Consider the following 12,320-nt stretch of genomic DNA (forward strand, 5'->3'; position numbering starts at 1 on the left):
CAACATATAGTTAGGCTTTGTGTTTTAACAAGTCTGAAAATCTCTTTTAATTAATTAAGTTATTTATTTGAGATAGAGTCTCACTCTGTTGCCCAGGCTGGAGTGCAGTGGCATGATCTCCGCTCACTGCAACTTCCACCCCTTGGGTTCAAGCGATTTCCCGCCTCAGCCTCCTGAGTAGCTGGGATGACAGGTGCACACCACCATGCCTGGCTAATTTTTGTATTTTTAGTAGAGACAGGGTTTCACCATGTTGGCCAGGCTGGTCTCAAACACCTGGCCATAAGTTATCCGCCTGCCTCAGCCTCTCAAAGTGGTGGGATTACAGATGTGAGCCGCTGTACCCAACCTCTTTTTAATCTTTTAACTGCAGTGTCTTTAAATGTAATTATCAACACAATGGGTTTAAACTTACTATGTTGCTATTTGTTTTCTATTTGTCACATCTATTCTTTGGTTCCTTTTCCATGGCTTCTTTTGGATCAGGTATACTTTGTTTGTTTTTTTGAGATGGAGTCTGGATCTGTTGCCCAGGCTGAAGTGCAGTGGCGATCTTGGCTCACTGCAACCTCCATCTCCCTGGTTCAAGCAATTCTCTGTCCCAGCTTCCTGAGTTGCTGGGATTATAGGCGTCTACCACCACGCCCGACTAATTTTTGTATTTTTAGTAGAGATGGGGTTTCACCGTCTTGGCCAGGCTGGTCTTGAACTCTTGACCTCGGGATCCACCTGCCTTGGCCTCCTGAAGTGCTGGGATTACAGGCGTGAGCCACTGTGCCCAGCTGCATTTTTTTTTTTTTTAAGATGAGGTTTCACTCTGTTGACCAGACTAGAGTGCTGTGGCATGAACACAGTTCACCACAGACTTGGCTTCCTGGGCTTAAGCAATCCTGCTGCCTCAGCCTCCCAAGTAGCTGGGACTATAGGCATGTGCTACCAAACTGGGCTAATTTTTTCTGTAGAGACAGGGTCTAACCATGTTGCCCAGGCTGGTCTCAAATTCCTGGGCTCAAGTGATCTTCCTGCCTCAGACTCCCAAAGTGCTGGTATTATAGGCCTGAGTCACCATAGCTAGGGTATCTTTAAAAGATTTTACCACCATTAATGGCTTATTAGCTATACCTCTATTTTTTCAGTGGTTACTCTATGGCAGGCACCGGCGAACTATGACTCACGGGCCAAATCTTGTCTGATGTCTGTTTTTGTGAACAGTTTCATTGAAACAATGCCATCACCCATTTGTTTATGTATTATCTATGGCTGCTTTCATAATATAACAGCAGAGTTGGGTAGCTGGAACAAAAACCATATGGCCTACAAGGCCTGAAATATTTATCATCTGAACCTTTATAGAAAAATTTGCTGACCACTGCTCTATGGTTTAAGTTTAAAAATTAAGATCTTGTGACAAAATTGCCTAATTGTACCCCAAATATAAAGTGGCTCAAATACTGACTTAAAAAGTTTATTCTCAGGAGATACAAAAGTCAATTCCAAAGATAATTACTCACATTGTTTTCTTGTTTCTTGTTGTTCTTCAAGAGTGTGATGATACAATTATGAATAAAAAAAGCAAGGGTAAGCACTCCAGTCAGCTGTGGAAACTGAAATCTTATCTCTAGGAGAAAAATAAAAACAAAAACATTAAAACTGACAGTTAGAAAATGAGTAGTGGTAGCCAACAGTTGATTACTAAAAATCAGTTGTCACTGTTTTATCCGGGGAATGAGAATATTAAAATGTCTTTAAAAAGTTCCTCAAGGCCAGCATTATACTTGGGCAAAGCACTCAAAAGGGGGAAAAAAAAAGTATGCTCTGGCTAGGTGTGGTGGCTCACACCTGTAATCCCAATACTTTGGGAGGCCAAGGTGGGCGGATCACCTGAGGTAAGGAGTTTGAGACCAGCCTGGCCAACAGGGTGAAACCTTGTCTCTACTAAAAATACAAAAATTAGCTGAGCGTAGTGGCAGCAGCCTGTAATCTCAGCTACTTGGGAGGCTGAGGCAGGGGAATCGCTTGAACCTGGGAGGCAGAGGCTGTAGTAAGCCGAGATCGCGCCATTGCATTGAGGCCTGGGTGAAAGAGCAAAACTCCATCTCAAAAAAAAAAAAAAAAGTATACTCTGTGCAGGCGCTTTGTATCAATTATTCCTATTTGAGGTCATATAATTGGTATGGGGAAGGGCAGGATTCAAATTTAGGCTCTGTCTGACTTTAAAGTCCTTCATTTTTTTAATACCTGAATTTGCCAGAAAATTACCTCTAGAAAAGGAATTATGAAAGGGCAAACTGGTCATTTAACATTCTTCACTGACAAATCTAAAAAACATTATTTAAAAATAATAGAAATAAATGTCCACCTACAGGGGATTCATTAAATTGAGATACAGTTGTGCAGTGGTATACAGTATCAAAAATTATGTTGTAGAGGCAGTTTCTTTTTTTCCCTATGATTGAAATAGCATACATACTGTGATTTTACTTTTTATTGTTTTATTCTTTTTGAGATAGGTTCTCACTCTGTTACCCAGGCTGGAATGCAGTGGCACAAACACGGCTGACCACAGCCCCAACTTTCTAGGCTCAAGTGATCTTCCTGTCTCAGCTTCCCTGGCAGCTAGGATTATAGGTGCATGCCACCACAGCCAGCTAAGTTTAAAAGAATTTTTTTTTTTTTTGTAGAGACAGGGTCTCGCCATGTTGTCCAGGCTGGTCTTGAACTCCTGGGCTCAAGTAAAACTCCCACCACAACCTCCCAAAGTGCTGGGATTACAGGCATGAGCCACTGTGCCCAGTCTACTTTTACTTCTAAAATATATGTGTGTGTATAGATGTGTGCATGCAAAGAAAAAAGACTGGGGGGGGGGGGGTATCCACAAAAATATAAATAGTGGTTACATCAAGTTATGCAATTTATTTTAAATTAACCACTTACCTATAATCTCTAAATGTTCTGCAATAAACACAAAGCTACTTTAAAGTGAGAATAAAATAACACTGCAAAAGCACTGCCAATTTCTGTATTGAGGACTGCTAATAGAAGGAAAAAAATTGATTTTATGTAGAATAAAACCATGATTTAATGGAAAATACTGCTGGTCTAGGCAAACCCATCTCAGGGGATTCCTTAGTGTAAAAAGTAGAAATGTATTAAAAATCCACTGATTCTGCTATATTATTTTAGAAAAAGAAGAGAAAACAATTAAGAATCAAGCACTAGCTCTAAAATAAAATAAATAAATCTAAATAAAATAAGATTAGTTTTCAACGCATTCTTTTTAATTTAGCTGAATTTCCTGTCTCTCAGAGTAATCAATTCTATTACTTAGTTAAGATACCCTGTAAAGCAATTTGTTATTTCATCCTTTTCTATCTTTTCTAATTAAGGCAAGTAAGACCACTGTTAGGTTTCTAACTTGTCATATTACAGTGGGTAAATAGTCAGCTTTTTCCCATTAACTACCAAAAGCTATCTTTTTGAGAAAATTTCTTGAAAACCTGAGACTCTTTTTAACAGCACTATTGAAATAAAATTCATGTTTCACCCACTTAAAGTGCACAACTAGTTTTTAATTGAACAGTATATTCACAGAGTTGTACAACCATAACCACAGCACTTCATTCCTTTTCTATTGCCAAATAATATCCCATTGTACAGATATACCACATTTTGGCCAGGCGCGGTGGCTCACGACTGTAATCCCAGCACTTTGGGAGGCTGAGGCAGGCAGATCACATGAGGTCAGCCTGGCCAACATGGTGAAACCCTGCCTCTACTAAAAATACAAAATTAGCTGGGCATGGTGGTGCACGCCTGTAATCCCAGCTACTCAGGAGGCTGAGGCAGGAGAATCACTTGAACCGGGACGGGGAAGTTGCAGTGAGTTGAGATTGCGCCACTACACTCAAGCCTGGGCAACAGAGTGAGACTCTGTCTCAAAAGAAAAAAGAAAGATATACTACATTTTATTTATCCACTCATTAGTGATAGACACTGGGCCGTTTCCACTTTTGGCTATTATGAATAATGCTGCTATAAACATGCATGTACAAGTTTTTGTGTGGAAAATACACTTTTTTAAAGAACACATTTATGCCATGATTATTACATAATACATTAAATAATAGACTCCTTCACAAAATGGTTTTAAAGAAGCTCCAAACTTCTGCTGCTTACTTTATTCCTTTGAAAAGGCATATCAAGAAAGGATGTAAGCAGGAAGAAGATAATTGCATTACACATATCTGAGAAAGGATTCATATTTGGAATGTATAAATAAATCCTATAAATCAATATAAAAAAACAGACAGTTAAATAGAAAGATAGAAGAAACACTTCAGAAAAGATGAAATCCAAATGGCCAACAAACATATGAAAAGTTGCTAACTCCACTGATCATTACAGAAATGCAAATTAAAACCACATTGTATGTTCCCAACAAAAAGATAAATGTTTGAGGTGATGGATATCCCAATTACCCTGATTTGAACACTACACACTGCATAGAGGTATTAAAATATCCTATGTATCCCCCTAAATATGTACAACTATTTTATGTCAATAAAAATTTTTAATTAAAAAACACAAAACCACAGTGTAATACCACATTATATACCCATCAGAAAGGCTGGATGAAAAACACAGAAAGTGCAAGTATTAGTGCACTATAACTTAAATGAACTTCAACTAACAAGTAGAAATGACAAAGGGCCCTGGTTACCACTAACTGCAGGAAACTCAAAATAATCTCAATTGTAGTACTATTTTTAACTTAATAGCATTTATAAAAATGCCCAGCATAAAAAAGATCATTACTTGTTTTAGAATAGCATAACAATGGTTAACTTAAGATCACATTATTGTAATTTATTATTTTGCCAAAACAGCTCACCTGGTACAAAAAATTCTGTTGGTATAAACCAATGAAATTCCAAATGAAATCCCAAGCGAACAGCCTTAAAGGTGACAAGGAAAATCAAATAAAGGACAGATACTGTGCCTGTGAGGAAAAAATTCAGAAACCATTTATTATCTTTGTGTGTTTCATAGATTATTTTAAAATCAAGCATTGTTTTCATAGTCTCAGCAAAGTGTGGGAAACTGTTACCTGCATTGATTATCTCCACTAACACCCAGCTGGGATCTAAAGACTAGAAACAAGCTGAGGGAGTTACCAGAAAAAGAACAAAAAAACTCTATGTAGTAGGCCTAACAAGAACCAGACGGGTTGGGTGTGGTGGCTCACACCTGTAATCCCAGCACTTTGGGAGGCCGAGGTGGGCAGATCACCTGAGGTCAGGAGTTCAAGACCAGCCTGGCCAACATGGCGAAACTTCATCTCTACTAAAAATACAAAAGTTAGCCAGTGTAATGGCACATGCCTATAATCCCAACTACTCGGAAGGCTGAGACAGGAGAATCACTTGAACTCGAGAAGCAGAGGTTGCAGTGAGCCAAGATTGCACCACTGCACTCCAGCCTGGGCGACAGAGCAAGACTCCATCTCAAAGGAAAAAAAAAAAAAAGAATAAGAAAAGAAGAATCAGATGAAGGTAGCTCATACATTGCTGAATGCAAAACTGCTTCATTTACTTATGAGTTGAGTTTAAGCAGAAGATACAAGCAGAGAGTCCACTATAAAATTGTAGGATTACACAGGATAAAACTAACTTTTATTCTTTGAATTGGAAGTGTTAGAGACAGTCTGTCACAGTATTTAATGTGAGATGGTAAGAAGGTAAAGAAAAAAAAGCAGTGAACGTGGATCAAAAGCATATTTGAGAAAGGTGAGAAGCCAAAATACATGAACAATCTTGATCTAGTATCTAGATGAGGTTTTGACTGGGTAGCACTGCTTGCTACACGGAGATTCCAGACTCCATTCTCAGGTATTATATACAGGGTAAAATGGGCATTCAGAATTTTTTAGTAGTGTAGAAGGCAGAAGATTATTCCTTTTAAGAAATTAAGTCTAGTCATTATGGAGTAGAGTCAGAAAACTCAGGAAGGCCTTAGATGCTAATTCCTCTAATGAAGCTATGGTTTTAAGAGAAAGGGAAACTACCAACGAAAAGAACAAAAGCAGAATATCCTTAAGGAGCTGGAGAATCAACAATCAACCTGGTTGGAAGTCTGGTGATTGTTGTGCCCAGTTGAGCAAATCCTTCTATAAGTTTATATTATTTTAAAAGATCTGTTTCATAGAAAAGTTGGCAAGCAAATCAGGAAACCACGAATGAGTGATATAAGCAGTACTGTGGGTTTGGAGATTAGCTGATTCATAAAGGATGAAAACAAGACGCCAGAGCTTATATAACCACAACTCTCCATCTTCTGTGTGTCTATGGCAGCTTACAGTGAATTCTGTACCTGAGGCAGACAGGCAAAGAGAAATAATTTTAACTTTTCCTTTGGTCTTCTGGAAACCTAGAAGCCACTGCCTTGTTCCTTGATATGATGGGTTATTTATTTATTTACTTATTGAGACAGAGTTTTCACTCTTGTTGCCTAATGGCATGATCTCGGCTCACTGCAACCTCCGCCTCCTGGGTTTAAGCAATTCTCCTGCCTCAGCCTCCCGAGTAGCTGGGATTACAGGCATGCGCCACCACGCCTGGCTAAGTTTGTATTTTTAGTAGAGACAAGGTTTCTCCATGTTGGTCAGGTTGATCTCGAACTCCTGACCTCAGGTTATCTGCCTGCCTCAGCTTCCCAAAGTGCTAGGATTACAGGTGTGAGCCACCGCACCTGGCCTATCTATTTATTTTATGCTCTAGATTGCCTGCCAAAGATCACATCCACAGGGAGGAGGTGAAATTGTATGGTTTATGTGGAGTTATCAATTCCTTATGAATGATATCCTTGTCTTTAGTTAGCCAGATCTGAACTTTCACTGGGAGGTTCCTTTTGCCATCTTTTTTTTTTTTTTTGAGACACAGTCTCGTTCTGTCACCCAGGCTGGAGTACAGTGGTGTGATCTCAGCTCACTGCAACCTCCACCTCCTGGGTTCAAGCAATTCTCTGCCTTAGCCTTCCAAGTAGCTGGAATTACAGGCGCCTGCCACCACGCCCGACTAATTTTTGTATTTTTAATAGAGACGGGGTTTCACCATCTTGGCCAAGCTAGTCTTGAACTCCTGACCTTGTGATCCACCTGCCCTGACCTCCCAAAGTGTTGGGATTACAGGTGTGAGCCACTGCATCTGGCCCCTTTTGCCATTTTAAGTGGAGTAAAAACATTCGTTTAGTGGTTTTTGAAAAGCAGGGCTCACAGAAAGAGGTCTATTCCTTAAAGAAGGCAATAGTGTTCTAAGAAAAAAAAAAAAGCACTGAGGAAGAGAGCAAAAGCAGAATAAACCTAAGAAGCCTGACATAGAGAATGATTTCCCAGGTTCAAAGTCAGGTGACAATCCTGCATAATACTCTTAGAGACTGTAGGAAAAAACATTCTATAACCTTCCTTAGTAAGTTCTGTTTCCAACCGTTAGAATTGAGAATTCCTATAAGATCCAATTTGGATCTCTCCTCCTGAAATATTCATCTATTTCATCTAGTTGTATCCTCAGAGGAAATGAGGAAGAATTGTTCAGTAAGTTTAGAATGAGAAACCAAATAATTCGTGTCTCAAAAAAAAAAAAAAAAAAAAAACCACAACCAAACCAAAACTGGTCATCTACACTTTTCTCCATGCCAAACTCCATAAAAAAAAGGAAAAAATCAGGTTATCATAAGAATGAACAACTTGCCAGGCACGGTAGCTCACACCTGTAATCCCAGCACTTTGGGAGGCCGAGGCAGGTCAATCACCTAGGGTCAGGGGTTCAAGACCAGCCTGGAGAACATGATGAAACCCCACCTCTACTAAAAATACAAAATTAGCTGGGCGTGGTGGCACACACCTGTAATCCCACCTACTTGGGAGGCTGAGGCACAAGAATTGCTTGAACCCTGGAGGCAGAGGTTGCAGTGAGCCGAGACTGGGCCATTGCACTCCACCCTGGGCAACAAGAGCGAAACTCCGTCTCAAAAAAAAAAAAAAAAGAAAAAGAAAAAAACAAAACAAAAACGAATGAACAAATTAAACACAGATGAACAGGCTTGGAAGGTAACTCCCCAATCAGACCATATTTCCCTAGACTCCACCACGTATTCTATTACACAAAGTCTCCATAATTCAGCGGTACTACTTACCTAGGATATTAAATTTTGAAAAAAATGAAGGAGATTTGAAATTGAGTAGTGGAAGGAGGAGCCCTACAAGATAAAAGGGCACTGTCCTGGACTTATCCCACCACTTTTCAAACTGTTGGGCTCCTGTGTCATTGGCATAGAAAATCATAGAGCTGTTGTCAGGATGGCCTCCACTCCCGGCACTTGGACAAATCACTGCAATAGGAAAGCACCAGATTAGAGAAGATGACCAAAAAAAAAAAAAAAAACCCAAAAAACAAAAAACGAAAAAACAAAAAAACAGAAAATGACTGCCTCTAGAGACAGACACTTGCTCTACCAACCTCAACTTTTTCCAGGAGCCTAAATGTCTCCTTTCTGGAAAAAATAGAGGGTTAATTTTAAGAATATTAGTACTCCTTCACCTAAAAATAAGTAAAAGTGAGGGAATCTTTAAAATTTCTGAGATATTATCTTTATTTTTATTTATTTATTTTTTGAGACAGAGTCTCGCTCTGTCGCCCAGGCTGGAGTACAGTGGCGTGATGTTGGCTCACTGCAACCTCTGCCTCCTGGATTCAAGCGATTCTCTTGTCTCAGCCTCTCAAGTAGCTGTAACTACAGGCACACATCACCATGCCCAGCTAATTTTTGTATTTTTAGTAGAGAGGGCATTTCGCCACGTTGCTCAGGCTGGTCTCGAACTCCTGACCTCAGGTGATCCACCCACTTTGGCTTCCCAAAGTGCTGGCATTACAGGCGTGAGCTACCGTGCCCAGCCCTGAGATATTATCTTTAAACTCTACTAGAAACTATAAAAATATCCCACCAAATATCCCTTGGTTCCACTGCCAGAGAGAAAATACTGGGCTGGATGGTGTTTGGTCTTATTTACACAATAATATAAAAAATATCATTTAGGGTGACTGTTTATTACACTAATAACCCATACAAAGGTCAAAGAGCAGGTTTCTTTTAACAGCAAACAAAAATCTATGGGTTTGGAATAAAAAGCAAACATCATTGAAACAGCTGCCATGGTATAATCACTGATAAAAATGCAAGAATCTTGAATCTCAACAATCCAAAATGATTCTGGAAGTTGATCACATTTGATAGAAGCCTAAGAGTCCAGATGATATCCAGATGGCTGGGAAATCAGTAAAATGTATGTTTTTTTTTTTTTTTTTTTTTTGAGATGGAGTCTCGCTGTGTCACCCAGGCTGGAGTGCAGTGGTGCAATCTCGGCTCACTGCAACCTCCACCTCCTGGGGTCAAGTGATTCTCCTACCTCAGCCTCCTGAGGAGCTGGGATTACAGGCGCACGCCACCATGCTGGGCTAATTTTTGTATTTTTAGTAGAGACAGGGTTTCACCATGCTGGCCAAGCTGGTCTCCAACTCTTGACCTCGTGGTCTGCCCGCCTCGGCCTCCCAAAGTGCTGGGATTATAGGCCTGAGCCACTGTGCCTGGCCTAAATGTATGTTTCTTACATACTGATCTACAAGTGGCAATTTCTTCTGTTATCAGACAGAATACCAGCCATTCTCATTGTGTTTCTAATGTCACAATAGAGTTTTTGCTAATAATCAGTTCTTCGTAAAGAACTCTTAATGCAGATAGAAAATACTCATCTTAAGTAACCCCTTATACTCATCATTTGTCAAAGAGAAAGAATATTCATTGTCAGTTCTATTTTTAATTTTATTGTCTATCCATTATTTGGCATGCCACAAAGTCAAACATTTAATTTTCTTTCTCCTTCTTAGTCAACATTTTAGTGTGCTTTTTTTCTTCTATGCTCTGGACAGAAATTTTCTTGTGCTAATTATAGTGGTTAAAAGCACAGACTATGGCGCAGTGGCTCATTCCTCTAATCCTAGCACTTTGGGAGGCTGAGGCAGGAGGATCACTTGGGGCCAGGAGTTTGACACTAGCCTAGAAAACATGGCAACCCTGTCTCTACAAGAATAACAAATTTTGTAGATATAAATAACAAAACAAATAAAAATTTTGCTGGATGGGATGTGTAACTGTAGTTCCAGTTACTTGGGCGGTGGAGGTGGGAGGATTGCTGAAACCCAGGAGTACTAGGTTGCAGTGAGCTATGATCATGCCACTATAGGCCAACCTAGGTAACAGAGAGAGATCTCATCTTTTAAAAAAAAAAAAAAAAGAGCACAGGCTGTGGATGGAAGTTAACTGACTGAATAATGAATTCCCAACTCTGCCACTTAATATTTAGGCGTCCTTGGATGAAATTAACTACTATGTTCCCTGGTCTCTTCACCTGGAAAATGGAGTTGACAGTATCTACCACTTAGGGTTGCCGTAAAACATTTAATGTAATGCCTGCACATAGGCATTCAATAAATGTTAGCTGTAATTTATTTATTTATTTTTTTGAGACAGGGTCTCACTCTGTCACTCAGGCTGGAGGGCAGTGGCGTAACTATGGCTCACTGTAGCCTCAACCCCTCAGGCTCAAGTGATCCTCCTGCCTCAGCTTCCCGAGTAGCTCAGAATGCAGGCACATGCCACTATGGCCAGCTAATTAATTTTTTTTTTTTTTGTAGAGACAGTGTCTTGCTATGTTGCCCAGGCTGATGTCAAAGTCCTGGGCTCAAGCAATCCTCCTGCCTCGGCCTCTCAAAGTGTTAAAATTAAAAGCATGAGCCACTATGCCCAGTAGCTAAAATTTTTTACATTAACTGAAATGGATTGTTTCATACTCTCACTGTTTACTACACTGTTCAAAATAAACATTAGCAGAGAAATCAAGAAGTGCTGGATATAAGATATCACTATATAAAGTAAACTGACATTGCTGATGGTGTTCTCTAAATCATCAATGTGACTGTGATATTAATATTTATTACCTTGATGATGAACTGACTCCCTACTGGAGAAATACTATTAACTTTAGATATTAGTAAACTAGTTTCATCAATTAATATTAGAATAGGTACAGTAAAATAATTTTCTTTTTAAATACAAGGATGTTATTTGGTTCTTTGAAAATTCTGAGGTAAGGGATAGGGCACAAGAGATTTTAGTATAATAATTCAAAGGTATACGTGTGTGTGTCCACAGGAATAAAAGCTAGTACTTTGCTCACTCATTTTCTAGCATTAACAAAAGACAGGTTTAATTAGGGGGAAAAGAAAGATAATGAGTAGCAAACACTGGAATGTAAACTTCATGAGAGGAGGGACTTTTGTCTGTTCATTATTATATCCCCAGAGCCTACAATAGTTCCTGACACATAGTAGGTTTAATAAATGTGTTTAATGAATTATCCTCTTAGTGATCAATGTGCATCTCCGTCAACATGACATCAGTTTAGTATCCCTGAAATCTAAATACGTAAAGCTTTAGGTGATGTTCAAGTTTAACAGCATAACTGTTACCAAAGTTATATTAACGTTTATATTCACTTTCCCTGTAACTGTCATATTGGATTAAACCCATTGGCCACAATGGTTTATTTTTTAAAAATAAAGAAAAATTTCTAAGAAATTAATTTCTTTTGGAGCCAAAGCTTCAATTTGTTTTTCCATATTTAGTTACTAACCTCTGTTTATTACTAGAAAATGAATTCTTTTACAGGTTACAAATTTGTATAGCCTATATATTAATAACTAAAACAACAGATCTCTAAAACTAAGTTAACTGAGAACTACGCTTCTAGACATCTGACATAATTAATAGTGATATAGGTTCTTGAAAATATTGATTATTCACAGGCAAATATGGATACTGTAGATAAAATTGTGAGTTGTATAATATGAACTAAATGTTGCCTAGCTCACACTAATACAACCTATTGCCTGGTTACATTAACACAGCCTTTTTGGAGGTTCTTTTTTTAAAAACACACTAACTACCAACAATTTAGTAGCAGCTCAGTAAACATAATAATTTTGTACTAATCATTTACCTAAAATAAGGTCACATGTTCTACCTTAAATCCTTTTTGGAGCAAGGTGGAGAGTAAAGAAACAAACAACATCCCAAACTACTTACCAGGGTTGCTATTATTGGTACTCAGTATAGTGTCTGTGTCATTAATGTGATGAATAAAATCTAAAAAAGGAAAAAATATAGTTTAACACAATGAAAGATACTAAATCTATTACTCTCAAAGGTCT

At 38.7% G+C, this 12,320-nt stretch overlaps 1 protein-coding gene across 12 annotated transcripts in view; it reads right to left on the minus strand.

The window, feature by feature from the left end:
• Nucleotides 1–12,320, minus strand: part of SLC38A9 (solute carrier family 38 member 9) — an 86,761-nt gene that overhangs the window by 19,968 nt on the left and 54,473 nt on the right. For 10 of the 12 annotated variants that reach the window (XR_002522551.1, XM_021939370.1, XM_009208418.3 and 7 more), the window contains 4 exons: nucleotides 12,196–12,255; nucleotides 8,191–8,385; nucleotides 4,892–4,999; nucleotides 1,512–1,618 (listed from right to left, as the gene is read on the minus strand). Coding sequence is in view for 11 of the 12 variants with exons in the window: in XM_021939370.1 (XP_021795062.1) it covers nucleotides 1,512–1,618; nucleotides 4,892–4,999; nucleotides 8,191–8,385; nucleotides 12,196–12,255 (470 nt within the window). In the remaining variant the exon portion in view is untranslated. The remainder of the gene's footprint in view (nucleotides 1–1,511; nucleotides 1,619–4,891; nucleotides 5,000–8,190; nucleotides 8,386–12,195; nucleotides 12,256–12,320) is intronic. The other 2 variants (XM_021939369.1, XM_021939368.2) reach the window with 1 other exon arrangement.

The sequence above is a fragment of the Papio anubis genome, chromosome 5 (genome assembly GCF_008728515.1).
Source record: "Papio anubis isolate 15944 chromosome 5, Panubis1.0, whole genome shotgun sequence".
NCBI lineage: Eukaryota > Metazoa > Chordata > Mammalia > Primates > Cercopithecidae > Papio > Papio anubis.